Source organism: Tachypleus tridentatus, chromosome 7 (assembly GCF_004210375.1).
Source record: "Tachypleus tridentatus isolate NWPU-2018 chromosome 7, ASM421037v1, whole genome shotgun sequence".
Classification (NCBI taxonomy): Eukaryota; Metazoa; Arthropoda; class Merostomata; order Xiphosura; family Limulidae; genus Tachypleus; species Tachypleus tridentatus.
In genome coordinates, this window is record NC_134831.1 from 88,652,630 (window position 1) to 88,673,316 (window position 20,687).

At 32.7% G+C, this 20,687-nt stretch overlaps 2 protein-coding genes across 9 annotated transcripts in view; one reads left to right on the forward strand and one right to left on the reverse strand.

Annotated features, from left to right (window-relative positions):
- Positions 1 to 308: 308 nt before the first annotated feature.
- LOC143256143 (uncharacterized) lies at positions 309 to 10,538 on the reverse strand. Of its 3 annotated transcripts, none has more exons than XM_076512933.1 (3): positions 10,404 to 10,538; positions 3,132 to 3,326; positions 309 to 1,088 (listed from the first exon to the last, which is right to left on the reverse strand). In XM_076512933.1, the coding sequence occupies exons 2-3, from the start codon at positions 3,323 to 3,325 to the stop codon at positions 995 to 997; spliced, it is 288 nt and encodes a 95-aa protein (XP_076369048.1). In that variant the 5' UTR covers position 3,326; positions 10,404 to 10,538; the 3' UTR covers positions 309 to 994. The 3 variants fall into 3 exon arrangements, with proteins under 3 accessions (XP_076369048.1, XP_076369049.1, XP_076369047.1); XM_076512934.1 differs by lacking the exon at positions 10,404 to 10,538 and adding an exon at positions 9,837 to 10,127; XM_076512932.1 differs by lacking the exon at positions 10,404 to 10,538 and adding an exon at positions 9,678 to 9,830.
- Positions 10,539 to 19,869: 9,331 nt separating this feature from the next.
- Positions 19,870 to 20,687, forward strand: part of LOC143256144 (ras GTPase-activating protein-binding protein 1-like) — a 31,723-nt gene continuing 30,905 nt past the window's right edge. For 2 of the 6 annotated variants that reach the window (XR_013031185.1, XM_076512936.1), the window contains exon 1: positions 19,873 to 19,998. The gene's annotated coding sequence lies outside the window, so the exon portion shown is untranslated. Of the gene's footprint in view, positions 20,304 to 20,687 lie in introns of all 6 variants that reach the window. The other 4 variants (XR_013031186.1, XM_076512938.1, XM_076512939.1 and 1 more) reach the window with 3 other exon arrangements.

A 20,687-nucleotide genomic window follows, 5' to 3' on the forward strand; every position in this document is an offset into this window, starting at 1 on the left:
CTTTCAAGGGCAGTGCAGGCAGAAAATTTAACCAAATTCAAGAAAATATTGCATGTATACACAAGTCGAAAGGTATAATTACAGTTGAAATCTGAAAGGGACATCTTTAATGTGTTAATATGCTTCTTTTTGTTCCTTTAAACTTTTATGAATGTGAAAATAGTGTTTAGTATAAACTGCAAATAATTAGTTTTGTTTTACTTTGATTTATGTTAAGTTACTTTGTTATACTTTTGAAAGTCATTGCTTGTTGTTTTACTTAATACTTTTAAACTGAAAATTTGTAACTGAAATTAAAAAAACTTGAATTAATAATAACATTTAATGATGCCATAAAAACTATACATTATATACCACACTTATTACAGTTTCAAATATCAAAAATACTTCTCAATACGAAAAGCAAAAGTAATGTAGATTTTAAACAAAATATATTTATATAATTTCAATTTACCAAATAATTTAATCAACCTACAATCTTATTTTATATATCTGAGCTATTTATCTTTATAATTGCAAGTAACTTTTATAACCAAATCTCCAGACAACAACAAACAATACAAAAAATCACTGTGTAGTCTTAAGTAATTATTTGTTTAGGGTTAACTGTATTAGTTTCATTTGTTCCCATACTGATTGCTCTCAGGAAGATTTGATTGAATATTTACAAAATTATTCTGCAAGTACAATAATGACAAAACATGTTTTTATCTAAATTAAAATTTCTGAATTTGTTTTCTTTCTTAATTTAGCATAAAATTAAAACCATTCAGACGTTATTAGTATATCTTCAACTATAAGAATTGTGACAATCCAAAAGACAAAGATAAAAGGATCCAGGTCAGCATATGTTCTTCAAAATCAGATTTTTCTTCTGGCTCAACAGGTTTCAATTTATAACTGAAGTTAAGTTGTTTATTTTCACTTCTGTTACATTACAGGACTTTGGGAAAACATTATCGTTTTTAGTTGTTGATTTGTGTTGCTCAGTAATTTAGTCATTACAACAGAAACAGCATAATGCAAGACACAAAGCACATAAACAACAATCTCTTCCACAATTGTCCTTCTTTTTTTCTTGCACAATTCTAGAAATAAACCAAAATAAAGAAATCACAATCTTACATTACTAACATATCTATTGATTGCAGATACTGCAACATAATTATGTGTAGATGCAACTTCACCTAGAAAAATTCTTCATAACTGTGACTTGAACTTTGAAGCCTAGAAGAACAAACATGGTAACAATTCAATTCAATCATGTGAGTGGGGATGAAGGTGTTCAAAAAAGGTTCTCCTGAACTCCCCCAAATTTGTGATGAAAAAAAAATTATGCTAATATAATTACAGCAAAATTGCTTAAGGTATTTAGTGTTTCCTACATAGCATACATTCTTCTGATGAAGTATGAAATTGTTGAATACAATGGCTTTTATGAAGACTTTGTAATTGCAAGTCTGAGTCATACTGTTACTGTCAAGTCTTTTACACTGGATTCTCTAGGGTTGGTGTCTGATTTGCTAGCAATATATATCAACAGTAATGAAAAACAGTAGCACAGTCCACTTGTTTTAAAATAATATACTAAAACAATTCAAACTTACATACAAATGTTTCTCAACTTTTCATTGGATGTTTGTGGATTTTATTTGAAGAGCTATGCAATTATTTAAACTATATTTCATGCAAAATTAATTCCAGATTTAAGCTTATAGTATCTATTTTTTACAAAATTTCTGGCAGCATGCTCCCAGGCCCCTGTAGCATTAGCTGATTGACCTTTGCAGAATATGTACTGGAATTTGATCTCGCAAATTAGAATCACATTTCAAATATTCTGTATATTGGCCTGATATACACTCAGTGGCCTATTTATTAGATAAACCTGCTCTTTAATGCAAATAGCCAGAGTGAATCGTGTGGCTACAACTCAATATATAAAAACATGCAGACATCATCAAGAGGTTCAGTTGTTCGAGCAAATATTAGAATGTAGAAAGTGTGTGATCTAAGAGACTTTGATGGTGAAATGATTGGTGGTGCCAGATGTGATGGTTCCAGCATCTCAGAAACTGCCGACCTCCTGGGATTTTCACACATTAGTCTCTAGAGTTTACATAGAATAGCACGAAAACCAAAAAACACCCAGTGAACAGCAGTTTTGTGGGTGAAAACACCTTGTTAATGAGAGAGGTTTGAGGAGAATGACCAGACTTGTTCAAGCTGAGAGGAAGGCCACAAATACACAAATAATTACTCTTTACAACAGTAGTGTGCAGAAGGATATCTCTGAATGCACAATGTCAAACTTTGAAGCAGATGGGCTACAGCAGCAGAAGACCATGTTGGGTTCCACTCCTGTCAGCTAAGAACAGGAAGATGAGGTTACAATTGGCCGGGAATCACCAAAACTTGACAACTGAAGATTGGTAAAATGTTGCCTGGTCAGATGAATCTCGATTTCTGCTGCAACATGTAGATGGTAGGGTCAGAATTTGGCATAAACAGCATGAATCCATAGATCCATCCTGCCTTGTGTCAACAGTTCAGGCTGCTGGTGATGGTGTGGGAAATGTTTTCTTGGCATAAATTAGGCCCCTTAATACCAAATTAATACTATCTGAATGCCACAGCATACCTGAGCATTGTTGCTGATCATGTGCATCCCTTTATGGCCACAGTCTACCCATTTTCCAATGGCTACTTCTAGCAAGATAATGCACCAGGTCACAAAGCACCTATCAACTCAAGCTGGTTCCAAGAACATGACAATGGCTTCAGTGTACTCCACTCGCCTGCTCAGTCCCCATATCTCAATCCAGTAGAGCATACTTAGGATGAAGTGGAGTGGGAGGTTTGCAGCATGAATGTGTGACCAACAAATCTCAGGAACTGCATGATGCTGTCAAGTCAGCATGGCCCAAAATCCATGAGGAATGTTTCCAGCATCTTGTTGAATTCATGTTTCAAAGAATTCAGGCTGTCCTACTCACGACTAGGTAGGTATACCTAATAAAGTGGCCACCGAGTGTACAATAAAGTTGATTATAAATAGTGCTTAAATTCGTTTCGTAATGGTGAAATGAACCCAAATTTGAAAAATACAGAATAGACAAAGTCATACTTACACTGTAGTAGTACCAGGCTGTTGACCTTGGGGAAAATAACCTCCTGGTGGAGGCTGAGGAGGAGGGTAGTAACCACCAGAAGGTTGTGGTGGTGGGTAGTAAGCACCACCTTGAGGTTGAGGCGGTGGATAATATGTATTGCCCTGATAATACCCACCAGGGGGCGGTTGATTGTAATTTCCTTGGTAGTTCATACTAAAGTATAAAATAGTTGAGAGAAAATAAACTTTTTTACATAATTATTCAACATTATCAGAAAAATATAGAAAAAAACTGGACAGCATATACAAATAAATACGAATATTCTGAACCTCAGAGTGAGTTTGTTAGCTTACACACACATTGAGTAACTTTGCATAAATTTAGTGTAGTGCAATTAGCATCACTTGCAAACATAGCTTAAATGTTGGAACAACGTTCAAGCACAGAAAAGTTATACGAAGAAATTACAGCATATAGCCTAATGTGGCTTTGCTATAAGAACACACGAAGAAATTAAACAATTTGTTATTGTTACACCTAACGTGTTTAAGCCTAACGGATTGTCAAAGTTGGTACAATAATTTATTCTTGAACTACGTAGTAAAGGCGTGAGTAAAATGTACAAGACAAATAGGATGAAGTTTACATTAAACATATTGGTATGTACACAAATGCATGCAGTGTACATTCTGTACACATGAAACCTGTGCCGCTTTTGTTACTCAACTAATACAAAATTTACAGTATAAACCAATTTTATGTAAATTAATCAATTCTATAACCAACAAACTTTGTGATATACCATTTATTTTTTACGTTTTCTAAAAACGTCTGTTATAAAATATTTTATTGTTAAACAAAAATAATAAATATTCATTTTGTAAGATTGTTTATGAATTTCGGGCAAAGCTACACGAGGGCTATCTGTGCTAGCCGTCCCTAATTTAGCAGTGTAAAACTAAAGGGGAAAGATAGTCATCACCACCCACCGCCAACTCTTGGGGCTACTCTTTTACCAAACGAATAGTGGGATTGACCGTAATATTATAACGCCCCCACAGCTGAAAGGGCGAGCATGTTTTGTGTGACGGAGATTGTGAGTTAAACGTCCTAACCACTATGTGTGGTTTTCATATAGAAAGCCACCTTGGATTCTCTGCCGTGTCCAACGAGGGGAATTGAACCTCCGATTATAGAGTTGTAAATCAATACTTCACTGAAAAAAAAATATTGAAGAATAACCTATTACGTTTCAGTACTACTAACAGTGTTTATATTTTTTTCAATTTTGATGCTTGTATTGTTATTTGTATAGAAGATCTGACCTCAGTTATGAACGAATAGCTTTGTTTGTTTGTTTTGGAATTTCGCACAAAGCTACTCGAGAGATATCTCTGCTAGCCGTTCCTAATTTAGCAGTGTAAGACTAGAGGGAAGGCAGCTAGTCATCAACACCCACCGCCAACTCTTGGGCTACTCTTTTACCAACAAATAGTGGGATTGACCGTAACATTATACACCCCCACGGCTGGGAGGGCGAGCATGTTTAGTGCGACGCGGGCGTGAACCCGCGACCCTCGGATTACGAGTCACACGCCTTACGCGTTTGGCCATGCCAGAACGAATAGCTTACTGACTAAATTGTCTTGAAAGTTTAGAAATTATTGGAATAATACAGGGTGTTCGGAAATTCACTGTGCTTTGTAATCACATACATATATAAGTGCACGGTGACTTTCCGAACACCCTGTATAAACATTTGTGTAAGAGTAAATTAGTTTATTGATTAGTGTTGTTATTGTTGTTTTGAATTAAGCACAAAGCTTCAAAATGGGGTGTCTGTGCTCTGCCCACCAGGAGTATCAAAACCCGGTTTTTAGTGTTGCAAGTCCGCAAACATACCGCTGTGCCACTGAAGGGGGGGGCGATTGATTAGCGAATCAGCTAGTTAGTTCAGTGCTTTATATTTTGTGCCTATATCTGAGCTAAGTAATAAACACACGAAATAATTCATGTACTAAAAAGTTAGCAAGTCTCTCTTCAGCATAATTTTTGAAGCTAGGCCTTTTTAATAAGGTGTATTTGTAAAGCTTGTAGTTAGAGAAATATCATGGAAAATGCTTTTGTTATCATTAAGTAAACTGAATTTTGTGACTTCATCTTCCAATTGTCCATGCAGAACCTTCTGGAGCCATCTTTTTTTCATAAATGTAAATGCTCTAATATTGGTAGAGTTCTATTAATCCTTTTAAAAAACAAATTATATTTATTTGAGGTCTACAGTATGATTTACAACTGGGAGTCTTCTGGCCTTCTAGCATATCAGGGTTACATCTCGAGTCTCAATCTTATGAAACATTTGATTGGTCCATGGTAAGTTATGATGTTCAGTGGGGAGAGTGTTCTATGAGTAGGCTATATTGATTATTGTAAGACTTTAACAGCTCATGTATTTTTTATTATCATTTATATCGTGGCAGGAATTTAGTTTTAAAGAAAAGTAGGACTTTCCTCAACTGGGGTATTCAAGGATATTCGTATTCTTCCTTGTCCTGCTCGCAAGTAAGTATAATAATAATGTTATGGAAATTTAAGTTTTGCATCAAGTTACCTTGGGTATACAATTTAATATTAGAATTTTGGAGATGGGGGTCAGAGAAAAGTGGTCGGCGGTAGAGGAGGAAAAGTTTGGCAGACGGAAATATTCGACTATAACATGACGGCCCATTCTCAGGGTCAATATGTTGGTGAGGATCTACAAATCCAATGCCTCGAAACTAGCTCCTGCAAATAAAGCGCTAAGCCATCTTATAAGATGTCCTGAATCAATATCAGTTTAATGGAAGACAAGATAAAAAATATGCATAATTGCATTGTTGAAAAAGCCATAGAAGGCTAACAAAAGAGCATCGATCCCAAGACAAAAAATGTGGTAAATGAATCAGCAAATGTACAACTTCGAAAATCATTAACTCTGTCATATGGGATTATAAAACCTCTCTGGACTATAATTTTAACCACTTATGCCAAATATGGCTACAAGACATTCCTCGACTATTTAAGCTTGCCTTTTTATTTCATATTCATGGATTTTAATAGAATAGTTCAACAAGAACATTGTCAAATCAATAAGGGTTCCGTATATTCTGTTAAGAATGTTTAGTTACTTGAACAACTTATGATGATTGCATTATTATTATTATATTATTTTTGTGGAATGGAATTTTTGTTACGAACACTGATTTTGTGATATATAGTATTTTAAACATAAAACTGAGTATTGGCAATAATAATGACAAAAATAAGATAATAGGTCATGCTCGTCCACAATTTTCCCGATTTACTGATCCTGAGGAAACCTTTGCAGAAATGTCGTCACACACAGTGTCAACGTGACCACTTTTCGCCAGTGAAAGCCCTTTGAAACCATTCACGGCCATTCCTTACAGAAGATACGAACTCAATCCTCAGACACGCCATATCCATCAAAGGGGAATTTAAAAATTGATTTATATGCAAGATAATTTTTGTCAAACTTAAACATTTGATCCCTCTATGCGAGAGACGGGTGAGGTGGTGCTCTCTAGTACTTGAATTAGGTTGTGATGAATCTAGTAAGAAAGTTCATCAATCACAAAAAACACTTGTAATGAAACCTTTCATAACGATGCGACGATAACTTGGATACAGTAACTAAATATTTTTTGTGAACAAAAAGTCCATATCACAAGCTGTGCGTAATGAAATGTCCCAGACTAATCAAGAACCATCAGACTATGACAGAAAGATATTGCAGGAGACATATCGGGCACAGTTTGAAATAGTTTCTAAAGCGAATGATGCATGTGGATAATATTGGATCAATACTGAAGCATAATATTACATTAGACTTACTCTTAACAATTCCACAGTCCAAGAAATATTTATGCACTTCAACTGAAACGAGGGATCCAAGCAAAGTCAGCCTTCTTTGCCCCACCCCAACCCCTCATGCTCTTTGTGAAATAACACCCCTATTTTCTGCGCTCTACACCTTCTGGGCAAACATACTGTCGTGCTTAGGAAGTGATCCAGATTTTAAAGAATGCTTTTTTTTGTTAAATGTGGGAGCTAATGGAGAAACGGAGGCACATTTTGGAGTTGTTTCAGTCACAGCAAACCCCATTTCCACTTTAACATCTACATTTTTCGTGGATGGACTTTCAGTAGCAACAAAAATGGAAACACGGGATATACAGGCATGCAACCCAAAGGGGTTCCAGATTAATATATACCATCATGATTATTTTATGTTGGCAAGAGAATGACCAGTCTGGTAGCTTCAGAGACGATTATGCCTACTGAAGAAACCAAGGTTTCTATCAAGGCCACTTCTAAAGTATCATCACAGATGAAGCCCAAGCTGATTCCCTCCACCATATAATGAAAAGAAGTGACAAGATAGCAATTGAACTGTAAACCATGGAAAGGAAAACCACCAAAAGATTTAGTGACTGGACATTTACATAGCAAATAAAAAAAGATGAATTTTTTAAACCAGCATTTAAATGTTCTACTTTGTTTTACACAACTAATTATTGTAATATCTATATTCACTAATATCAGACTTGTTAATTACCTAGTGATTATTTTTAACTATGGAATTTTAAGATTAATGAACTATTGTTTTATTTATGTGATAGGAATATTCAGGAAATTATACAATCCAGAACAAGGATTGTGTTTTTAATTTACAAGTTTGTTTTGTTTTTGGTATTACTTTTACAAAGTTTTTAAAAACCTATTTGAATCATATAAAATGCGAGTTAAACAATACTGAGTTGACCAGTGAACCTACTGTGGTGAACTGACTGTTCAATTAGTGAGTTTATTATTCAGTTTCTTGGTTACTTCCATTTTATGGACATTTTGTTTCAATGAAACACTAGAAATACAAGAAGGGCAATAGGTATTAATAAATAAGAAAAGTTAGTTTTTATTAATTCAGGCCTATAGTTAGTTCGTGAAACGGTGCAAATTGTAGAACTTGTAGTTGAAAATATAAAACGCTTTCCTTATGAAACAGACTGAACTTTGCACAACACTTCTACCTAATAATTCAAAAGAAACCGTATAACAACAGAAACCATTGGAACAATACACAAGACTTAATAACAGATACTATTTTATAATTTCGTTTTGAATTGAGTTCCTGATTAAATATATTTTATTACAACTTACAGCTTTTACAGTAACTAAGATTTGTATTTACGATGTTTCAATGTACACATCGTTCTTTACCATTGAAACCTGTATAATTGATAATAGTTTGGTTTGTTTTGAATTTCGGCCAAAGATACATGAGGGCTATCTGTGCTAGCCGTCCCTAATTTTGCAGTGTAAGACTAGAGGGAAAACAACGAGTCATCACCACTGACCCCCAAGTCTTAGGCTACTCTTTTACCAACGAATAGTAGAATTGATAGTTACATTATAACAACCCCACGGCTGAAAAGGCGCGTATGTTTGACGTGATGGAGATTCGGACCAGTGACCCTCAGGTTGGAAGTCGAGTGCCTTCACCAGTTGGGTAATTAATAATGATCGCACCAGTGATTGAAACGTTGTCAATACAAATTTTACTTAATGTACAAGCTGTAACTTGCAATAAAATGAGACATTATTTTGATTTTGTTACCTCTCGCACCAAACGACGGTTTAACTATCACAAGGAACTATGCGTTTTTTTTATTTTTTTTAATAACATTCAATGATTTTTTTTCCATCTGTTGTACTCGGTAGTTTATTTTGTTCACAATGCTTAACCAGGTTTACCTAGCATCAAGTGAGATACAAAAACTGAGGTTAACAGAAAGAAACTGTAAAAAAAAAAAAAAGAATCCCGTGAAATTCTGTAAAAATACTAACCTAGAGGTATGCAACTAGTTAACTAAAAGCTTTATAAGGGGTTGATAAATTACATTACTGAAGTTGGTGAAACCTTGAGAATAAAGTAAACTATATTTTACTATGTACAAACAAGAATCATTTAACCATTCCAGCTGTCTCCTTTACTGACACAAAACGCTAACTTTCACAGTATAATTAAACACATATGCTAATTTTTATTCCAAACATTTATAATATAATTAATAAAAGTCAATATATATTTAAACAATATTAATAATCCCAACTGCGATGTCGAATAAAAACTGGGCAGTTGTTGATAGTATTTTTTGCGACCTTTGTTAAGAATATTGATATGGTATTTCAAACATCAAACCTGTAATTATTAACAGAAAATAAACGGTTTTCATGTTTTCAAAATGAGTTACAACTGTACAATACCCAATATATTAAACAATATAGTTTCATGTTTGGATTTTACAGTTTCAGCATCAACATGCAGTGAAAGGTTTTTGTCAAATTTTATTAGGTGCTAAAGCCTTATGCTAATTAGTTTTTATTATGTTACCAACTTTGATAACTTGTATTTTTCTCTACATTAACAAGATTATAATTTTCACAAACTAAAATAGGACCAAGTTAATGATTGCAAATTATAACCATTAAACGAAATCTTACCTTTATTTAACAGATCTATGGGGCAGAATACAAACAGTATGTTGTACCGTGTTATCGAAACATGTAATTACTACTCATACAAAAAGGAACTATCTGCTATCACCTACTTCTACCTGAAATTGCGAAAGTGACATGCAACAAGCACGTGATGTAACCAACCTTAATTGTACGCTGACGTCAACGTTCAGTACACTTCCACATGGTATCCTTAATACTTGTTTCGAGGTAATAAAACGTGATGAAAATTAAGAAATGCTAAAAACGTGAACTTGACATCAGGAAATTACGTTAATTAAATTTGTTACTAGCTTAGCAGTTACTTATTACTAGAAAAGAATGACAAAAGTGTAAGACTAATCACTGATGTCGAGAAAATCCACTTGAAGAGAAAAATATACATGTAAAAACAGCTCGTTAGGTTCAAGACGATGACCGAAGAAGGTTGAAACGTTGTTCGCTCCTCCACGTAACATATTTCCGCAACCCAAACGAGCCGTTTTTACATATATAAGACTAATCGGCTTAAATAATAGGCAGTTTACTAATGGCAAAAAATAAAAATAAGAATAAAAATGGTGTTGAACATTGTGGACACCTTCAAATATTACATATTGTATTTATATCCTTTCTTGAATTCACTAAAACACATATAAATCATACGGAAAATAAAATGTTTATTATATATTAAAAACGTCTTTATACTTTTTTACAAGTAGAGAAACCTACCTTTATTGAATTTAAAATTATTTCTTGCCTATGAACAGGTACAAAACATTGTTTGGTGGCAGTAACCGTTAGAGTTAAAAACGATAAGATTTTCGTTTCGTTCCGTGCCGCGATTACAGCCTCAATGACCAACTTTATGCCAAAGAAATAAAGATATTACTTATTTATCTGATTAATTTGAAGGATTAAACCTATAAATAAAATACAAAATCCTATAAAAGTAAATTGTAAAACAATGTCAATTTTCTTTATGTAGCTATCTTTTATCCGTTTACAATCAATTTAATAGACAATGTACTGAACATACTATTTTATGGTGAATATAATGACTGTAAAAATGGCGTATTTTACAATCTTTGGCTTAGAAAAGATCGCAAGTGTTAATGCCTTTCGCAAAGTATCGTAGCATACATTTTTTTGTCGATTTTAACCAGCAGCTGTATTAACAAAATCGATTTTTTTACTTCGTGTGAGATTAACTGATTTGTATATTTTTTTGTGTATAGGCAAAGACGTCCCTGATAAAGGTAAAGGTTAGCCATAAGGTCATTGACTAGCTTTTCAATGCGTATTCCTAAAGCAAGAATCAGAAAAAAAAAAAAAATGATTTATCGCAACGTTGGTAAAATTTTTTCTAGTTTATATTGAAGCATAAAACTGTGGCGTCCAATTGTGACTGAAGGAGTTCTGAAGTTTTTTCGTATAGGCATATTTCTGCAATTCTTGACAATCCGCCCTTTTAAGTTACCCATCTACTACTTTGTGTCATAATCCACCATTCTATGTAACTACTGTCTTACTAATCATTTCATTTTTCAATGTTGTATCAGGGCAGTCTCTGTTTAAATACCACTTCATTTGACAATCCCACAACTATGTAGTGCCTTTAACCAATTCAATTATCACTGCAAACTAAAAATTTTCTTTAAAGATGTACACCTACTATAATTCAGCTTAATATTCATATCCTTACCATTTACACTTATAAATTGTTCACGTATCAATGAATTCATCATTACAGTGTGGCATTCAGGTAAAATAACTAGACAGTTTTTCCAAATTTTCTGCAAGTTTAGCTAAAGTTTCGTATTTCCTCTGTAACCTGGCTTCGAATTTTGGTTTAGATACTCCCTTTTAGTGTATTACTCAAAACTGTATAAACATTTATAAAAAATTGACAGTTGTTATCTCTCTCTGCTGAAAATTTATTTTATGTTGATGAAGTTGGTAGTTTAAATTGGAAACTAGATTAATAACTTATTGTTCCACGTGATTTCTCTGGAAACAATTTCGAACTGAGCTTGATATGTCTGTCTGTTACAATACCTTACTATCAGGGCCAAGTGGTTACTAAACTGGGCGATATTGTTGAGCTGGTCAGCTAAATTCTGGAAGTGCATATGGTGGCGACATATACGTAATAGTCCAAGATTGTCCTACAGTTCCAGATACCACAGGAGTAATAAAATTAAAAGTACACTAAATAGTTTCTCATATTCCATATTTTATAGTGCCCATGGTTGCAGGATGAAATTCTTCAGAAGGTACAGAAAGATATGTGGTTGTATCTACTAATTCATATTATAAATGTTTTATTCTCTCATTGGTTCTCTTTTCTACATCATTGATTTCTGTTTGGTATATCTCATTATAGCCTTTCTACAGTTAATTGGTGTTTTTTTCTGTATTCTTTAACTATTACTGTATTTGTTTGTTTATAATTAAGCACAAAGCTACACAATGAGTTATCTGTGTGAATAGCTGTGTGAATCTTTCCTTCAATCATGCTTTAACTATTACTGTATTTGTTTGTTTATTATTAAGCACAAAACGACACAATCTGTGTGAATAGCTGTGTGAATCTTTCCTTCAATCAGACTTTAACTATTACTGTATTTGTTTGTTTATAATTAAGCACAAAGCTACACAATCTGTGTGAATCTTTCCTTCAATCAGACTTTAACTATTACTGTATTTGTTTATTTATAGTTAAGCACAATGCTACACAATCTGTGTGAATCTTTCCTTCAATCAGACTTTTGTTCTTGATTCTTCTTGAGATGTTGCGTATTTTTCTTTTGGTTCTTAAGTTTTGTCTCTTTCCTTTTGTTTCTTCTTCAGTTCTTCCACCTTTTCTTCTTGTCCTTTTCAAACTGTTTCATCATCTCCGGGAAGGGTATGGTTTCATTTTGTGATCGTGTTATCACCTTGAAACTTTGGTTGAAGTTTTATTTTATTTTTGCTAAAATACTCCCATTTTTTATATCAGTAATTTTACATGTTATTTCATTTTTTAAGTTCATTTTAATTATTTGGTAAAAATAATAACAAGCCCAGTTGATGTAATAATAACGAATTTATTTATTTTTTCATAACGGTTGCTAGAGCTATGTCCACTTGTAGGCCGAGCTTCACAAACAATTTTTCAACAGAAACACTGGAAGTGATATATGTCTGACTCACAAATAAATTTACTTGCAGAAATTACTCACTAATGGGTCAAGAACAAATATGCACTAAGTTTCACTGCGCAACTCTTACTAACAGTGAGCTGCAACAACCACTCATACTCACTAATATATTTAATGATTCACTGAGCCTTTTATTTATATTGTATTCACATTTCTACACAGTACACAAAACTTCCAGGTTATTAACTCTCATACGCCTCGCAGAGTCAGATGGTCAGGAGTGCTGGACTCACAATTTGAGAGTCGAGGATTTGAACCTTCTTCACACTAAACATGTTCACCCTTTCAGTCAGTCAATCCCACTGCCCACTGATAAGAGCTGGCAGTGGTCGGTGATGACTAGCTACTTTCCTGTAGTTTTTCACTGCTAAATTAGGGACGGCTAGCGCAGGTGGTCATTGAATAGCTTTGAGCAAAATTTTAAAACACATACACACATATATTAACTTTCACGAATTTTCTACACCTTAAGCCGAAATGACGTCACATCTTCCACCTATCAAAAAACATCTGAATTAAAACATTAAGAATATAACTTTCAACAAATGACTAAACATTAGTCAAATCAAATTTCTGCAAGTTATGCTACTGACAAAGTGTTCTTGTATGATGATACACAAATAGAATACAAGTTAAAACAGTGTAAAATTCAGTATTACTAATTACAGTAGTGAACTTTCACAACTTGTAAAATTCTCAGTAATATTGAAAAGCATTGCTGAAGGGAGAACTGGAAACTAGCTAAAGGTCCAAAATGTTCTTTCTTTTCCCATTATAGACAACAAATGTGACGTTTTCGCAATAGCTTTAGTACCACAGAAAATATTTGGGAACAAGCTATCACTACGCACGGTAGTCCTTAGTATAGGTTAAACAAAACTCATAATTATATATGTAATTTTTTTAATTACTGCAGTGTATGTAAAAAACCCTCCCCCACATACACGTATCGTCGGCTATAATTTGTTTAATTACTGTAGTATAAAAGAAAACAATACACAACGAATTGCACTATGATCTGTTTAATTAGTAGTGTAAGTGAGGTCAATACGCACACGAATCTGTTTAATCACTGTAATGTGAGAACAATACATGCACTAATCGTTGGCTATAATATGTTTAATTACTGTAGTGTAAGTAAAAACACTCACAAAGGCACTGCAATCGGAATCCAAAATAAAAGGTGCTGATCCTAAACACCAAGAAAGAATGATTTTCAGGTTAAAAAATTATAAACTTAACACAAGCAACATAATTCAGTGAAAAAATCCATTCTCGACATCACTTTAACTTGAATCCATAAATGAAAACCTAAGTATGAAAAGGAGGGTAAAGAGAAATGATTATCCCTTGAAAACAGAATTAAACAACAACAATAAAACATTAACAAAAGAAGGATCCATTGAGTTAATTGCAAACACTGGCGGCAGAGTGTTACTTATTCCTGAATGTCTCACATGAGTAACCTAATAAATATCGACTGAAAAGAAGTACACACTGATCATAATTACAAATGATTTTGAAGTTTTCACGAGATATCATCTTCAACACACACACATGAATTACTTGAATCCGTTAGAATACAGCTTTAAAGCAATGTCTAGTGTGATTAACACAGTCCATCATGTTGTAACATCTGTTGTTGTGCGTTTTTGAGGTCATTGATAAAAACAGTGTTAGGTTCAGTTCACATAATAATAATTAATTTATTTCTGCCTTTAGAAATGTTTCTTATGGCTACGTTCATTTGTTTAAATGAATCTTGATAAATTCTACAACTGTATGTGGACCTAACTTCAAACACAGCATTTCAATATAAACTGTAAAAGGGTTGCCTAACTTGTAAAATTTCTTTGCAAAGTTAAACAATCAATAAACAGTACTAAATTACCAAGTAACTGAATTGTAGAATATGTGTGATAACTAGAATGACCAGTGTCCCGATGAAAGTTTTCGGGACGCACAAAACATTCTGATTTTAAGATAAAGATATCAAACTGCCACTTACACACTTTCCTACTGCCAAACTATTTCAATGATGAGAAACTTAGGTTTACACAGATATTTTTAGTTAGTAGTACTATAGTAAAACTATAGCGAATGTGTCTATCCCAAATAAAAAATATTTGAAATTACCTTAAAAAACAATGTCAGTGTTAGTATATTTGGAAACGGATAAACATATTTAAGGTAAATTAGATAAATGCATGATTGTTTCAAACTTCTAATAACTATTTTGAAATTAGGGGCAAGGATTGTTGGGTTGTCTCGGATTTTGATTTACAAATCTAATCATGACACTAAATAACTTTTCCGACACTTAACTGACTGACTGGCAATATTTTTATAAATACTTATTAATTACTTCAAAAGGCACGGGAATTTTTGGTGTTTAAGTATTACATCGATCATAGTTTTCTATTTTGATTTTTCAAGACATCAACTGGGTATTCAGGCGACTGTCAAGTAGAATTGTAACACGGGCCTTAAGTGTGATTGCCTAGCTACGCCTATTCTGCAACATCTAAGTATCATCTATCACCAAATGAAAGACCTATTCTATACAAAGTGTAAAAATGCGGTAATATTCTTGTTGGCAAAGTACATATCATTAGCTAGAAAATAGAAAATAACAGAGAAACAAAAGTGATTAGAATAAAACAATTAAACGGCTTTCTGGACGATGTGTTTATATATAAAACTGAATCGTATCAGAATAAGATATTTTTTAGTTCTTATATTATTAAAAGATGGTGAAAAAGTCTAATATGACTGCTTGTCACATCATTTTTCTAAATATTGCTGAAGCATTGTGCAGTCCAAGTGATAGATCAGTTGAATGCAAAAGTTTATTATGTTCTTTCTAAATGATTTCTGATTTCGGATGTTTCAGTTCTTTTATATGCTAGCATCCTTTAAAAAAAAAAAAGTACACCACCCCTCACAAATGGTAGTTTCATTCTAACAGGTTACTGGCCTATCATCATTTGCCTACCTTGTTAGGATGGACAAAACTAGATACATGAGTTATGAACAAATAATAGTTAATATAAAGCCTAAATGATACATTAAGAAAACTTTCCATACGAGTGCCTATTGGAGCATTGGAGATTATGCACCCAATGGGGAGCTTCGACTGTTCATCAGGAAAAACAAAGCAATTAAAACTTTACCATTAAGCTTGTAACGTGCATCAGGCTCTACTAGTCTCACATTATAATAAATTACTGACTACAATATCAGGAGGATCATGAGAGTGAACATGTCTCTTTGTAATTTCATCCATTTGAAGATATATATTGTTGTTAAATAAATACTGAGATTCAATAATTGCAAATCCTAACAACTTACTAAAAACGTCCTCTGAAAATGTTACAGCATCTCCATTTCGACATAATGAACCAGCGGTTAACTGAAAAATCTCTTCCAGAGGGACATTAGAGTATGATGATTTCACTTCAAAATGTTCACAATAAAGATTATTATCAAAGAGTAAACTGTTTGTACATTTTCAATAGCAAATTCAAATATACCTTTAACACTATTTTTTTAGGTGTATATTGATGTAATGTTGATCTTTCTTTGGATAGGATCTTTTAAATTATTTGGTGAAAATAATTAAAAAAACAGTCCATGTAACGATAATGTTTCTACCACTTGTAGGCCTAAGCTTATAAAGTACATTCAAATTAAAATATCTTACTAAATTGTACTACGACTGATGTAAAAATAAGCTTTCTTGTATAATTTCATTGCTAATCAAATCACATTAGGCCTGGCATGGCCAAGCGCGTTAAGGCGTGCGACTCGTAATCTGAGGGTCGCGGGTTTGCATCCCCGTCGCGCCAAACATGCTCGCCCTCCCAGCCGTGGGGGCGTTATAATGTGACGGTCAATCCCACTATTCGTTGGCAAAAGAGTAGCTCAAGAGTTGTCGGTGGGTGGTGATGACTAGCTGCCTTCCCTCTAGTCCTACACTGCTAAATTAGGGACGGCTAGCACAGATAGCCCTCGAGTAGCTTTGTGCAAAATTCCAAAAACAAACAAACAAATCAAATCACATAATCAAATATACGATTAAATTGATCCAAATACTCTACTAAAATGTTATCTATGAAATTTAACTGACTATCTAATACTCATTCACTGCAAACTTAAGGCAAAACACTGATTATTTTTTGAATAATCTAGTCTCGTTTCTTGATATTCCCCCAATTTTCTAGATTTCCGAGGCGTTAAATTTAGAACTTTCAAAATCTATTCCTACAAGCTTCATTGATCACAGAGTCCTTCACCTTCTAGCTATCATTTAAATCAAAACAATAAAAATGTGACTTACAACAATATTTTACTGAAACCTCAACAAAAGAAGCAGCTAATTCCTGTTTGTATATATTCAAATTATAAAACATAGTTTCGGCTGGAAAATATGTTTATATACTTTAGAAAATTCGTATAAAATACTTGGATGTGTTCCTTAACTAAGTATGCTCGTTACAGTTTTAATTTTAGAAGTATAATCTGATATAAGATATTTGCACTTATACCTTAATGAGGTTTCAGTAGAAGACACCTAGAAAACATAAGGTCTTACTTCCTGACATTTGTTATCACGAGGCAAATTAGGCTGATAAATAATGTATTGTACAATACTATAGCCATCAGCTTGACAAGGTAAGTATGGGTTTTAGTTATTGTAAGCTAAAAAATTCATTAGTTTCAATCCTCAAATTTATTTACCAACAATCAATATTTCTGCTTATTGTTTTAAAAAAATAATTTCATGTACTTGAATAGTTAGTAATAATTTAGTATCATTTTAATGTAATGTTGTGCAGTAACGTTCGATATTATTATTTTGCATAGTATCTCTTGGAACAGATATTGTAAAATATATTTATACATATAATATGCAACGCCTTTTTTACTTGTAATGCTTGAAAACAAATTTAAACAATAGGTGTTACCACTTTACTCTATATTGTACTGTTGTAGATCCTCTCTTTTAAAGATAAACTAGACTATTTGGAAAAGTTAGATGTTTTAATAAAAGGGAGTCGTGGGTAGTACATTTTTAAGGTACTTATAACAAGTTTGGCATATTTTTGGGCTAGATTTAACATTATTTTATTAAATGTAAGTGATATAGTTTTATGGAATAACTGACTCAAGGAGTTAATATTACTAATGGTATAATTATTCGCACTATTATTCTAGTTTTTATTATGCGTATTATTAATTTGACAAAGTTTCAACCAGTTAGCTCTGCGGTCGTCGTCAAGTGTTATATCAAACATTTTGTATGGGACACATAAGTAAATGTAAATAACATAGTCGCAAAAATTATCTAAACTGAACAAATTTCCAGGACAGCAACTTTTTTTTGTCTATCAGCAGTAAACTTTAAGATAAAACCCTCGGGAAACAAGGGGTTATTTTACAAAGGAGAAATGCTGAACCAGAAGTGCTTTATTAGAGTTTATTTACAAAAATCATGAAATTGAAGATTTTTCAGATTAAAGACGACATCATCTTGGTTAAAACCTGAGAGGAGGGTGCAAAAGTCACAGGTTTTGAAGATCCATTTTGGACTTGCTCTGACTTGGTTATTATTTGTTGATTATTATTTGAATAATATGGACAAATATGATACACAGAATGGTCTTTCAGGGATCCTGATGTTAAAGTTTTAGTTTTTAAAGATATTGTTGGCGGATTTTATGTTTTAGTTTTAATTTTTATGCCATCTTCCGATGGCTTAAAAATATCTTTGATGGCTTACAACGCTAAAAATCGCGACTGATAGCTTTTAAATAAGGTATTGTACAACCTTTCGTTTAACAAAATGTTGTTGTTTGTTGAGTTAAGCACAAAGCGACACCATGGCCTATCTGTGTTCTGCCCATCATGGGTATCGAAACCCGAATTTTAGCGTTGTAAGTCCACAGACGTACCGCTGAACCACTGGGGGTCGTTAACAAAATAAATATAATCAGTGGTATAGGAAAGGCGTTCTCTTACTTTTTTTTTTTAGTCGAAACGTTGTTCTCCCACTATACGGAACGAATCCGACTTTACAAATTTTAAACTTTGTGAAGTTTTGCCCACTCTTAGAAAAAAGAATAATTAATGACAGAAAATACAGCAAAATGCAAAATAAAATGTGCAATCACACTTATTTTCTATAGTTAGAAACTCGGCTTGTTTGTATTGATTAATTTTGGCATTCAAATTAATCCAACCTATTTCACATATTTTATTTCTTGTAAATACTTAAACTACCTTATTGCTCTTCGATTTTTTTCTGTCTCAAATCTCAACATTTGAAACATAGTTAACTTTATAAAAAATATTTTGGTTTATTTGTAGTTATGCACAAAGATATACATTAGGATATTTGTGTTCTGCCTAAAACGGGTATTGAAACCCAGTTTCTAGCTATGCAAAATATTTTGGAAGTAGTATTTTAAGTTAATCAAATATTAAGTAGTTAATTGGTAGAATTATTTAGAAATTATTTTCTCAAGAATCGATATTAAATACTTGTTTAATCTTCTCTTTATCTTGAACACCTGATAATATTCCATAAAATAAGTAAGAAAGAACATTTTATCTAGAAACTTCTGATTACAATGTTATTTAAGCAAAAATCCATATTTAAAGTAAAAAAAAATTGTGTATACCAATATCATTAGATTTTATAAATTCTGGATTATCAAACTTCCCTTCAATAGTTTAATTAAGAAAGACGACATTTTTAATTGTATTGAAATGAAGACAAATGAAAGGTAGCTTATTTTGCATAAAAATATCATGTATTGATAAAAGTTGACAGTAATCTATATACTATCTGTTTTCGAGGTCTACTTTACAAAATTGTTATAGATATTGTTAAAACTAAATGATGTTAGTGAGGATATTTTAAATTAAACATTTTTGTGTTAGTAATTATTATTATTTAGTTAATGGCCCCTTTATAAGGTAAGTTTTTTTATGAAGGGGTTACAAAACTTATCGAAAGGGCTAGATGTAGTACGAATTTTGCTTGGATTAAGGCTTATAAGGCTTAGCCCTCGAGACTGGAGTAGTGTGGACTGTGGAATATAACTTATGTATCGTGTTCGGTATTAATTTAATGTACATATGGAAAGCTAAATCTGTAACATATATATATATTAGCTTCGAAGTAGAGTAACACACTGAAATATTTAGATTTTTACATAAAAACGTGCTCATAATTTTTATGTAATACTAATAATAACAAATTGCTTATATTTGTTAAGTATTTTGCAAAGACTGCTGTTATTATATTAGTTACGTTGGAGAACTAGTAATACTAATACTAGTAATAGTATTATTGTTAGTACGCCATTTTATTTTCAAATTTCAGTATTTGGTGTTTGTACAGTACGAAACGTGATAATACACGGTAGGCCTAATTTCGTTCACTCGTTTTGTCCTAACTTGGCACGTTATACTTTGCGTAGGCCTCTTAATCTTATGTAAATTAAAAAATAGTAATTAATATTCAATGGAGTTTGTCACTTTGAAATCGAGTTTCTTTAAAAATTGTTTGTTGTTAAGGGATTTGTGAATATGGATGAAATTTGTGAAAATATTTATTTTGTAAAATGGATTACTTGTATTTTGAAACTTAAAGTCTAAAATGACAACTTGCGTCGTTTCTAGTATCGCATTTAAGAGTTGTAGTAAAACCTCAACGGATAAAAGGTCTATAGCTATAGACATCATAATTGATACTGCTAAGAGTAATGGGTATAATAGACTGAATCTACTGAAGTGATAAGTAATT

Coding starts and splice junctions, on each gene's coding strand:
- LOC143256143 (XM_076512933.1), bottom strand. CDS start 3,325: ATGAACTACCAAGGAAATTACAATCAACCGCCCCCTGGTGGGTATTAT. Junction 1,089..3,131: donor CAGCCTGGTACTACTACAGT/GTAAGTATGACT, acceptor GTTTATTTCTAG/AATTGTGCAAGAAAAAAAGA.